Below are 12,818 nucleotides of genomic sequence, written 5' to 3' on the forward strand. Positions count from 1 at the left end.
GGAAGGAATCAATGGCTCAATCTATGAGAAGAGTTTTAACAGGATTTGTTAAAGCCGTTTGAGATTTGACAAGGTAAAGGCGATAGTACTAACTGTAGGAGAACAGAGTTGTTGAACAACCAGTGATGGAGCAAAGAGTGTGTGGAGAAATATGGAGAACTGTGGTGTTAGAGGACTGGAGACATGGGGGAGATAAAGTGGTAGGTGATGATAAAGCTGGTTGGATTGAGGTCTTGAAGGTGTTTGAAACTGAAAATGCAATTTGAAATTAACTTCCTGAGGCAGAGAAACTGAGTAAAGCCATCAAAGTTCAGGAATATTGGGACTCAGGGACAAAATGTAGATTAGCATGTAAGTTGTAGCATTTTGTTTAATTAAGGTATATGATGTGCTGAAATAGGCAGCCACTTAAGAAAATGGGGAGGTAGAGTGCTGATAAGCTGAAAAAAGGTGTGGGACAACCGTTAGAATGTAATTGCAAAGGGAAGCACTGGCAGTTCTGACGATGCAATGATTCAGTGCCCCACGTCACATTTAGAAGGTAGAGTTACATTACGGAGAGAGTCAAGAAAGGACAAAGAGGAAATGCTAGCAAATCCAGGCGTGCCAAGTCCCCAGCCTTTCTATTTCAATGCTAGCCACTAATCATCTTCCTATGATTTCAGTGACACTTAATTTCTTAGGACACGGGGTTTAAAGTAGCAGAACCTTTCTAGGCTGATTTCCTGCATACAATTCTTCTGCAAGAGTGGAAGTGGGTAACAGTTTTGAATCCTTATCACATACAAGGATTAGCAGCTTACCACTGTGCACACAATGACAGAAAGCAGCATAATTAAGGCCAAGAGGCAGAAAGTAGGTGCAAGCAGTTTGCCTCACTTATTGAAAACTCGGGGCGACTCAGAAATTGTGTTGGGTTCTCTGTTGTTTCCTTTAAGTGTCCAGTTCCTGCCTGGAAAGTGAAACTGGCCCTGTTCCCTTCCTCTGTAATTGGACCGTAACCATGAGATCAGTGGCAAATTATCCCACCCATAGCAGGCACTGGAACACAACTTTCGGTTTTTATTAAGATGTTGGGGATAAATCTTGAGATTTCACAATAATGTTAATTTGGTGATGATAGCAAATAGGCAGCCCCTTTTTTTTTTATCTGGCAGGGTTTGTTTTTGCGGATGGTAATGAAACAGAAAATTGGGGGAAACCACAAGATAGGCTGCTGCCCTATCTTACACCATTACAAAATGAAGACCTCCCCTCAGTCTATTTTTGGAGTAAATCTGCTGTGAATCCAAATCAAAACATCCAAAGGTCCAAATGGTTCCATAGTCATCCAAGCAATTTAACTAACAGTGCTCTTCCTTCTCTTAAGATTATTAAAGATGAGCAGTTGGATTTCACGTTCTCATTCAGAGTTTGTTAGAATTTTCATCTTTCGATGACTAGGCTCCAATATCATTACAAATACAAGTTGTACTTCTATGTGTTACCCACAGGTTCTACTGTAATCTAGTATTCTTTTAAATCATCATTTCAGTGACTTTTACACATAACTGCTACCCTTCTTGGGGAGTATTTTCAGTGCGTGTTTTCCTTACCAAAGTTGTTTTCGTACTGCTTGCCCCTTAAGTGTTTCCACATTGAAGTTATTGGTCCTTGCAGGCATGATGAAAAATGCAACCACCGTTACTTCACTTCGGTTTGCCTGTTTCAGAGCAGAAACATTAAGTGAGGTCTTACTTTTCAGGCTGAATGAACTGTTCAAAAGTAATAGTACGTTAGTGAATGTTAACTTGCAGCTCTAACCTGCGCATATTATTTTTCTTATTTCATAACATCCCGTTGCCCTCAGTACACAGGGACAAATATAAAGTGCAAATAAATGGCATTAAGAATGCCCACAAGGGTATTATACTGGATTCTTCTTCGCATCTGTGGAGTTAAACTCCTGCAGCGGACAGTCTTCAGAAGAAAACTGAAGGTGCAGAAAAATGGAACTTCTGCCAATAAATAAATGAATTCTGCACTTGATGGATTTATTAATGACCTGGTTCATTTTTAAGTTGCAGGCTGCTTTAAGAATGTAATGCTAACCTTGGCTGGCAGTCCTGTTAAGTAATGAATAAAAAGATTTCTTCACATTTGTGAAACTGCTCTATTCTTTGCATTTTCAGCTATTACTGCAAACGATGAGAGGTTTGTTGGCCCATTAGAATATTACTCCTAAGAGACCTACAAGATGATTCCTATTGTAACGGTTTAATGGATATTCCCCAGTGAAATGTTAGGATTATGTAGATGCCTATACTCAGCCACAGAAGCCAAATGGCACATTTAATGAGAAAGCCAAAAGTGAGGACTACAGCTGCTGGAAATCATTTTAGATTAGAGTGGTGCTGGAAAAGCACAGCAGGTCAGGCAGCATCTGAGGAGCAGGAAAATTGACATTTTGGGCAAAAGCCCTTCATCAGGAGTGAGGCAGGGTACCTCTGGGTGGAGAGATAAATGGGTGGGTGTGGGGCTGGGGAAAAGGTAGCCAAGAGTACAACAGATGGATGGAGGTAGGGATGAAGGTGATAGGTCAGAGTGGAGGGTGGAGCGGATAGGTGGCACGTAGGAAAGGTCATGAGGACGGTGCTGAGCTGGAATGTTGGAACTGGGGTAAGGTGGGGAGGGGAAATGAGGAAACTGTGAAGTCCACATTGATGTCCTGGGGTTGAAGTGTTCCAAGGCGGAAAATGAGTGTTCTTCCTCCAGGTGTCAGGTGGTGAGGAAGTGGTGGTGGAGGCGGCCCAGGACCTGCATGTCCTCGGCAGAGTGGGAGGGAGAGTTGAAATGTTTGGCCAAGGGGCAGTGAGATTGATTGATGTGTGTGTCCCGGATATGTTCCCTAAAGCGCTCTGCTAGGAGGCATCCAGTCTCCCCAGTGTAAAGGAGACCACATCGGGACCAACGGATACAATAACTGATATTGGTGGATGTGCAGGTGAAACTTTGATGGATGTGGAAGGCTCCTTTGGGGCCTTGGATGGTGGTGAGGGGGAGGTGTGGGTGCAGGTTTTGCAATTCCTGCAGTGGCAGGGGAAGGTGCCAGGAGGGGGCGGTGGGTTGTTGGGGGGCATGGACCTGTCCTACCTGCCAATCTTCCTTCCTGCTCCACCTCCTCTCTGACCTATCACCTTCATCCCCACCTCCATCCACCTATTGTACTCTTGGCTATCTTCTCCCCAGCACCACCCTCTCCCATTTATCTCTCCACCCAAGAGGTCCACTGCCTCATTCCTGATGAAGGGTTTTTGCCGAAACATCGATCTTCCTGCTCCTCGGATGCTGCCTGACCTGTTGTGCACTTCCAGCGCCACTCTAATCTAGACCCATATTTAATGCGAATATCACATATGCCATTTTTACAAACTGAAGTCTGCATCTCAGGACAAGTGATTCTGTTTCATTTTGAAGTCAATTTATTTTAGTCAGAAAAATAGTTCTGAGCACCTCTATGCTTGAGACAACTAAACAGTGAAAACTTGGGACCACAGGAGGTCCAAGCCAAGTGAGGGATTCATATGCATGATCTGGTAAACTGTAGAAGACGTAGAAAAAAATTAAAACATCTACGATAATGATGGCCTTTATATTTACAAATCTTAATTAAATATAATGGGCTAAAAGTCACACTTTACTCATGGAAGTATCAATCTTTTATTCAGGACTATTAACAGCTCCAGGCACAATATCTTTGGAAGAATATATTCACCTTGCAGGGAGTGCAGTGTAAAGTTACCAGAATGATACCTAAACCCTTAACGTTAAATTTGGAATGAAGATGACATAATTTGGGGTCATATACGTGAAACTTCAGTTTACTGGAGATTTTCTCACATTTTTATTAATATCAAAAGATACTAAGAGGAACCTGACAGGGTAGTTAAAGAAACAGCTTTCACTGATTGACAAGTCTAGAGCAATTGGATATAGGTTAAAAATTAAAGCTAGGTTTTCATGGGTTGAAATTACTAAACACCTCTACAATTAAATAAATCCTACCTTTGGTGCAAAGAACTGATACTGGCAACAAAAGTTGGATGATAGAAGCAGTTGTTTATTATATCTTGATGCAATCTGGAAGGTATATGAGTGTGCATTCTGCTTGGTATTCTATTGTGCTAGAAGAGCATCAATGTATATAGCAAAATGTAGTGAAAGATACTCCAGGAATGGAAGCAATCGTTAAAAAATCTGCTTGTCCATAGCTGTGTAGTCACAATAAAAGAAACCAGAATATGAGATGTTGATGATGCCAGTGCAGTGTGTGAAAACGTTAGATACAAGGTAAAGCAACAGCATAACACCTTCTGGAGTTTATCAACTCTGCAGAAACATTGAAACTGACAGACAAGCGTTTTGCTAAGATAAAATAAAACTACAAAATGAGATGCAACATATCAAGTACTCCAGGAAGTTGAGATGGAAGGATGGCCTGAAACCAATAAGAACACATAGTTGCTGTAAGAGCATATTAGATATACAGAGATAAAGTGATCACCGAAGAGGATATCATGTACAAGGAACTAAAGTCACTACCTCTAAAGAGATGGGAAAAAGGCAGTTTTTACATGTGAGATGTTGTTAGCTGTTCATCTAGTGTTTCTAGTACCCCCACAGTACTATTTGGGAGGGAGATCCTGTACCTCTCTATCTCCAGCGACCGATTAACCACAGACATCCACGACAAGCCCACTGTCAGCCACAGCTACCTAGACAACTCTTCCTCCCACCCTACCTCCTGTAAAAACACCATTCCTTATTCGCAATTCCTCCACCTCCACCGCATCTATTCCCAGGATGACCAACTTCACTTTAGAAAATCCCAGATGGCTTCCTTCTCCAAAAATCACAATTTCCCCTCCCACATGGTTGACGATGCCCTTCAGTGCATCTCCTCCACTTCCCACACATTCAGTCTCGAACTCCACTCTTCCCCAACAATCCCTGATCCTCACCTATCCTAGTCCCAAGCCTCCAACTTGGCACCACCCTCCTGACCTGTCCATTACCTTTCCCATCTATCCGCACCACTCTCCTCTCCAACCTATCACCTTCCCCCCCACCTTCATCTACCTATCGCATTCCCAGCTAACTTCCCCCCAACCCCACCTCCCCCTCCCACTTATCTCTCAGCCCTGGCCCACAAGCCTCATTTCCGATGAAGGATTTGTGCTGATCTCAATAACCAGCCCACCTTCCATATTATGGGATAAGCTCGAGATGAGGGACTGGATAGGTGGTAGACCACTTACCTCTTGAACAATTTTCTGTCCACCAATGCTAAAATCACATGAAGAAGGCGCATAATATCTGGTCTGATATCTGATATCAATGCTATACTGCATGGTTAGCAGAAAGATAGAGTACAAAGCAGAAGCAGCTTCTGCTGCTTCAGGCACAGCTGACACTCAGTCAGGAATGCTGGACCAGTCACCAATCAATTGGAAGAATGCAACTAATATAGTATCAGTTCCTGGAGTTGAGGTTATGATCCAGCTGGGCTTGGGAGATTTACCCTGTTCTTCAAGGAGGTTCGCCTCCTCATCTTGTCCCACACTTTTAGAATGGTACACCTCTTATAATCTATAGTCAAAAGTGTGGTGCTGGAAGAGCACAGTCGGTCAGGCAGCATCAGAGGAGCAGGAGAGTCGACATTTCAAGCATAAGCTCTTCATCAGGAATGCGGGGTGGGGCAGTGATGGCAAGAGAAATGAGAGATAAATGGGAGGGAGGCAGGGCTGGAGGGAAGACAGCTGGGAGTGCAATAGGTAGATGAAGGTGGGGGTTGATCTCTCTAAGACATCTGTCTTTGGTCCTTTGTAAACAATGGCCAATAACCCAAAAGTTCCTTGCTTGAAAGGGAAAAGACTGAAGGCAACTTCCAAAATTTCCACAGGGAAATGATGGAGAAAAATAATCGCTGGTAATAAAATTCAAATGTTTCATAAGATTTGTTGGAAATTTCACAAGAGGTTTATGAAGCATATAGAATAAGATATCAAGGGTAGCAACTGATGGAGCAAATCTGAATTGACAGGATGATAGATCACAGGAGGAGAACAATTGGATCATTGTAGCTGCAGCAGCTCCTTGAAAGAGCTATCCAATTCGTCCCATTTCCTTTGCTCTATGCTGCCGACTCTTCAAGGTGGAGCTCATCATTTCAGGACCGAACTCAGCAAGTATCAATGGCTTCAAGTTAGGTCAAAAGAGAGAAATTAAATACGTAGTCAAACCAAATCTTGAAGGGACAGCACATTAGTAGTTATAATGCCAACTGAGTAAAAAGCTGTTGTTTCCTGCCATCTTGTGGGCAAACACTAACAGCAAGGTACTTGTCAAAACAGCAAAAATCAGCCAAACACTTTTTTATAAAATGCTCTTTTCTTATCTTGTTGTATCTTCCTCAGTCAGTTTTCTCCATATGTTTATTAAATCATCTGTAATCTGATGAGAAATTCAGTGGGCAGATATACATATGCCTATTCTTGCCAATAAGATCTACTTAGTTAAAATGAGGCAGAAATAGGAGGATAGAGCAGGTGAATGCATGGCTGAGGAGCTAGTGTATGGGAGAAGGATTCACATTTTTGGATCATTGGAAGCTCTTTTGGGATAGAAGTGACCTGTACTAAAAGGACAGATTGCACCTAAATTGGAAGGGGACTAATATATTGGCAGGGAGATTTGCTAGAGCTGCTTGGGAGGATTTAAGCTAGTAAGATGGGGGTGAAGGGGTGGGACCCAGGGAGATAGTGAGGAAAGAGATCAATCTGAGACTGGTACAGTTGAGAACAAAGGTGAGTCAAACAGTCAGGGCAGGCAGGATCAAAGCAGGGAACAAGGTAGGACTGATAAATTAAACTGTATTTATTTCAATACAAGTGTCTTAACAGGGAAGGCAGATGAACTCAGGGCATGGTTAGGAACATGGGACTGGGATATAATAGCAGTTATAGAAATATGGACAGGATATTTCTATGGACAGTACTGGCAGCTTAATGTTCCAGGATACAAGTGCTACAGGAAGGACAGAAAGGGAGGCAAGAGAGGAAGGGGAGTCGTGTTTTTGATAAGGGATAACATTACAGCTATACTGAGGGAGGATATTCCCAGAAGTACATCCAGGGAAGTTATTTGGGTGGAACTGAGAAATAAGAAAGGGATTATCACCTTATTGGGATTGTATTATAGACCCCCTAATAGTCAGAGGGAAATTGAGAAACAAATTTGTGAGGAGATCTCAATTATATGTTAGAATAATAGGGTAGTTATGGTAGAGGATTTTAACTTTCCAAACATAGACTGGGACTGCCATAGTGCTAAGCATTTAGGTGGAGAGGAATTTGTTAAGTGTGCACAAGAAAATGTTCTTATTCAGTATGTGGATGTACCTACTAGAGAAGGTGCAAAACTTGACCTACTCTTGGGAAATAAGGCAGGGCAGATGACTGAGGTGTTATTTGGGGAGCACTTTGGGGCCAGCAACCATAATTCTATTAGATTTACAATAGTGATGGAGAAGGATAGACCAGATCTAAAAGTTAAAGTTCTAAATTGGAGAAAGGCCAATTTTGACAGTATTAGGCAAGAATGTTCAAAAGCTGATTGGGGGCAGATGTTCACAGGTATAGGGACAACTGGAAAATGTGAAGCCTAGAAATGAGATGACGAGAATCCAGAGAAAGTATATTCCTGTCAGGGTGAATGAAAAGGCTGGTAGGTATAGGGAATGCTGGATGACTAAAGAAATTGAGGGTTTGGTTAAGAAAAAGAAGGAAGCATATTGTCAAGGTATAGACAGGGTAGATCGAGTGAATCCTTAGAAGAGTATAAAGGCAGTAGGAGTATACTTAAGAGAGAAATCAGGAGGGCTAAAAGGGGACATGAGGTAGCTTTGGCAAATAGAGTTAAGGAGAATCCACAGGGTTTTTACAAATACATTATGGCCCTCAAAGATCAGCAAGGCAGCCTTTGTGTGGAGCCGCAGATTGGGACGATATTAAACGAGTATTTTGCATCTGCTTGTACTGTGGAAAATGACATTGAAGATATACAATGTTGGGAAATAGATGGTGATATCTCAAAAAATGTTCATATTACAGAGGAGGAAGTGCTGAATGTCTTGAAACGCATAAAAATGGATAAATCCACAGGACCTGATCAGGTGTACCCTAGAACTCTGTGGGAAGCTAGGGAAGTGATTGCTGGGCCTCTTGTTGAGATATTTGCATCGATAGTCACAGGTGAGGTGCCGGAAGACTGGAGGTTGGCAAACGTGGTGCCACTGATTAAGGGCGGTAAAGACAAGCCAGGGAACTATAGACCAGTGACCCTGACGTTGGTGGTGGGCAAGTTGTTGGAGGGAATACTGAGGGACAGGATGTACATGTAGTTGGAAAGGCAAGGACTGATTAGGGATAGTCAACACGGCTTTGTGTGTGGGAAATTGTGTCTCACAATCTTGATTGAGTTTTTTGAAGAAGTAATGAACAGGATTGATGAAGGTGAGAGTGGTAGACGTGATCTATACGGACTTCAGTAAGGCGTTCAACAAGGTTCCCTGTGGGAGACTGGTTAGCAAGGTTAGGTCTCACAGGGAATACAGGGAGAACTAGCCATTTGGTGACAGAACTAGCTCAAAGGTAGAAGAGAGAGGGTGGTGGAAGATGGTTGTTTTTCAGACTGGAGACCTGTGACCAGTGGAGTGCCACAAGGATTGGTGCTGAGTCCACTACATTTCATCATTTATATAAATGATTTGGATGTGAGCATAAGAGGTATAGTTAGTAAGTTTGCGAATGGCACCAAAATTGGAGGTGTAGTGGACAGTGAAGAAGGTTACCTCAGATTACAAGGGGATTTTGATCAGATGGGCCATTGGGCTGAGAATTGGCAGATGGAGTTTAATTTAGATAAATGCAAGGAGCCACATTTTGGGAAAACAAATCTTAGCAGGACTTATACACGTAAGGTCCTAGGGATTGCTGCTGAACAAAGAGACCTTGGAATAAGGTTCATAGTTCCTTGAAGTGGAGTTGCAGTAGATAGGATAGTGGAGGAGGCATTTGGTATGCTTTCCTTTATTGGTCAGAGTATTGAGTACAGGAGTTGGGAAGTCATGTTGTGGCTGTACAGGACATTGATTAGGCCACTGTTGGAATATTGCATGCAATTCTGGTCTCCTTCCTATTGGAAAGATGTTGTGAAACTTGAAAGCATTGAGAAAAGATTTACAAGGATGTTGCCAAGGTCAGAGGGTTTGAGCTATAGGGAGAGGTTGAATAGGCTTGGGCTGTTTCCTCTGGAGTGCTGGAGGCTGAGGGGTGACCTTATAGAGGTCTATAAAATCATGAGGGGCATGTAAAGGACAAATAGACAAAGTCTTTTCCCTGGGGTGGGGGAGTCCAGAACTAGACAGCATAGGTTTAGAGTGAGAGGGGAAAGATATAAAAGAGACCTAAGGGGCAATGTTTTCACGCAGAGGATGTATTGAATCAGCTGCCAGAGGAAGTGGTGGAGGCTAGTACAATCGCAACATTTAAAAGGCATCTGGATAGGAAGATTTTGGAGGGATATGGGCCAGATGCTGGCAGGTGGGACAAGATTGGGTTGGAGTATTTGGTCGGCATGGACGAGTTGGACTGAAGGATCTGTTTCCATGTTGTACATCTCTATGGCACTAAAAATCAGACAAGACCATATAGGTTTATTTGGAAGTATAAACTTTCAGAGCACTGCTCCTTTGTCAGGCAGCTAGTTGGGCAGGTTCATAGGACACAGAGTTTATAGTAAATGATCAAAGTAAAATGCAACTGATGAAACATATTGAAAGGTGGCAGGGTGGCTCAGTGGTTAGCACTGCTGCTTCACAGCGCCAGCGACCCAGGTTCAATTCCAGCCTCGGGTGACTGTCCGCATTTGCACATTTTCACCGTGTCTGCGAGGGTTTCCTCCGGGTGCTCCAGTTTCCTTCAACAATCCAAAGATGTGCAGGCCAGGTGAATTGGCCATGCTAAATTGCTCATAGTGTTAGGTGCATTTGTCAGAAGGGAATGGGTCTGGGTGGGTTACTCTTCGGAGGATGGTTGTGGACTTGTTGGGCCAAAGGGCCTGTTTCCACACTGTAGGGAATCTAATCAAACCTAGATTGCTGTTAAGTCTTTAGTCACTTAGAATGGGTTGCAGGTTTTGATTATTAATATGTTAATCAAATATGAATTGAAACCTGCAACCACAGTCTAAGTGACTAAAGACTTAACAGCAACCTAGGTTTGTTCAATACATTGCATCAGTTGTATAATACTTTGATCTTTTTGACATAAATCCTGTGTCCTATGATTCTGCCTCAATAGCTACCTGATGAAGGAGCAGCACTCCAAAAGCTAGTGCTTCCAAATGAACCTGTTAGACCTGTGTTGTGTGATTTTTAACTTTGCAAAAGTGAGGAATGCAAACACTGGAAACCAGAGTTTATATCAGAGTAGTGCTGGAAAAGCACAGCAAGTCAGACAACATCTGAGGAGCAGGAAAATCGATGTTTCAGGCAAAAGCCCTTTATCAAGAATTCTAATGAAGAGCTTTTGCCTGAAATATCGATTTTCCTGCTCCTCGGATGCTGCCTGACCTGCTGTGCTTTTCCAGCACTACTCTGATTTTTAACTTTGTCTACCCCAATTCAACACCGGTTCCTCCACATCATGAATAAGATCTACTGTAATACTTAAAATTTGTAACAGCAGTGAAATTTAAGTTACCAGTTCAGACACCCATAGTTTGGCCCAGTATTCACCATCTTATTTCTGCAGCTACCAATTTGCTGAATTGCATGCTCTCCTTTTATATTTGATATTCTTGCTCCCATTAAAACCATTACTTCTCACCCCAGTCAGTCTTCCCTATTCCCCTCATCTTCTCACCATAGGGTCAGGCAATAGATTGAATGTCTATCGCAGACAATTCGGTTAATCACCACAGTGGAATGGGGTTGGGGTCAGCTCTCTTTCAAAACTGTTCATGACTCAAACATCATCCAGGACACTACTCCAACCCAACCTCAAATTGCTCTCCAAAACCTTTGAATGTGCTATCAACTGAAAAATCATGCTTGTTTTTTGTACAATTTGGTTTAATTTACTCCAATCAGGCTCATCCGCCACTTCCATTCTTGTTAGCAACCACTCACTTTGAGAATCCTTATTCTCGCTTTCAAAACCCTCCATCAGTTTGGTACTTTCCATATTTGTGCGATCCCCTTCAGCCCCAGAAGCCTGCAAGGTCTTTGGCCCTCTTCCAAGTCTGGCAACTTGTGCATCCCCTGTTTTTATTTGCGCCACCTTTGCCAGCTTATTTTGGAGTTACCTAGACTTTAAGCTCTGCAATAACCTCCCTAAACTACTTCTCCCACTCTACCTCACTTTCTTTCTTTAAACTGCTCCTTTTTGACCAAGATTTTCGTCCCCTGCTTTGGGTCCACGTCAAATCTTTACCGATTGTGCTCTTATTAGGTGCCTTGGGTCTTTCTGATAAAGACACAACAGCAGTGCAAGTTGGTTTTGTGTCGTTTTGTTCAACGTTGGATTATTTAGCACTGTATGACAATTGCTGGTCAAGGATCATCACAAAAAAGCTGATGGAAGAATGCAGCATATATTACGGGAACATGTTTCCTAAGACTTTGGAATTGGCTCGGTGGAATACATTTTCTGCTTCTAGGCTCATACTTGACAACAAACAAAGGATGATCCAATTTGGATTCTGCTTCTCACCTTGAGTAGATAATTTAGACGGGCCAAAGCTTCCAGAAACATGTCAGCACCTTTATTTGAGAACTCATATCTTCCTGCGATGAAAATAAACAAGGTCTTATCCAAGTCAAAGTTCAGGCATCTGGGAAAAAATAATTATGATTTTATAATTAAAAACCAAAAAGACTGTGGACGCTGGAAATCAGAAATAAATATTGAAATTGCTGGAAAATCTCAGCAGGTCTGGCACCATTTGTGGAGAGAAATCAGAGTTAACGTGCCAAGTACAGTGACCCTTCTTAAAAACTGGGTTTCCATATTTTCTAGCAATTGCTGGTTTTGTTGTTGTTGTTATTTATAATTTTATAATCTTGTGCTCACTGAGAAAAGATAATGAACTGATAAGGCAAAATCTGTGATCCCTTGTGTGTGTGCATTCAGGAAGAATCAACATCAAGGAGCTCTAAATTCAAAGTAAAAGAAACCAAATTAATGCTGTGCTTTGTACATGATGCAGAGAGAACTATCAATAGCACCCAATAGAGGAGGTGGCTAAATATCCTTTCAGCACTAGTGCACTGTGCAAAGAAGTATCAATATCAAAGGTATACATTCAAGTTAGCTCCAGTAATTTCCCATGCTGTAAGCTTTTGATTTTTGCCACCAGAATAAATTAAAGGTTTGCATTCATATAACATTTCTCATGACCACAGGATATCTCAAAATTCTTTACAGTCAATTAAGTATGTTTTGAAGCCTAGTCACTACAGAAATGTAAGAACTGCAGCAACCAATTTAAACACAGCCATCTCCCTCAAACATTAATTATTTAATGACCACTGATTCCGTTCTTTGCAATGTTGTTTCAGATAAATACTAGGTCAGCCACAAAACAGATCCAGTCCTGTTCTTCTTAGAATTAGTATCATGGGATATTCGTTATCTATCCTTGACATCTAGCAGATTGATAAGGTTTCAAGTTAAGGTCTCATCTAAAAGGGGAATGCCACCTCAAGGCCATCACTC

The 12,818-nt window shown here is 42.1% G+C and overlaps 1 protein-coding gene across 3 annotated transcripts in view; it reads right to left on the minus strand.

The window, feature by feature from the left end:
* LOC132824409 (glycogen [starch] synthase, muscle-like) overlaps positions 1-12,818 on the minus strand; it is a 79,652-nt gene that overhangs the window by 27,364 nt on the left and 39,470 nt on the right. For all 3 annotated transcript variants that reach the window (XM_060838844.1, XM_060838843.1, XM_060838845.1), the window contains exons 7-8: positions 11,814-11,934; positions 1,596-1,702 (exon numbers count right to left, since the gene is read on the minus strand). In XM_060838844.1, the coding sequence (XP_060694827.1) occupies positions 1,596-1,702; positions 11,814-11,934 (228 nt within the window). The remainder of the gene's footprint in view (positions 1-1,595; positions 1,703-11,813; positions 11,935-12,818) is intronic.

Source organism: Hemiscyllium ocellatum, chromosome 18 (genome assembly GCF_020745735.1).
Source record: "Hemiscyllium ocellatum isolate sHemOce1 chromosome 18, sHemOce1.pat.X.cur, whole genome shotgun sequence".
Lineage (NCBI taxonomy): Eukaryota > Metazoa > Chordata > Chondrichthyes > Orectolobiformes > Hemiscylliidae > Hemiscyllium > Hemiscyllium ocellatum.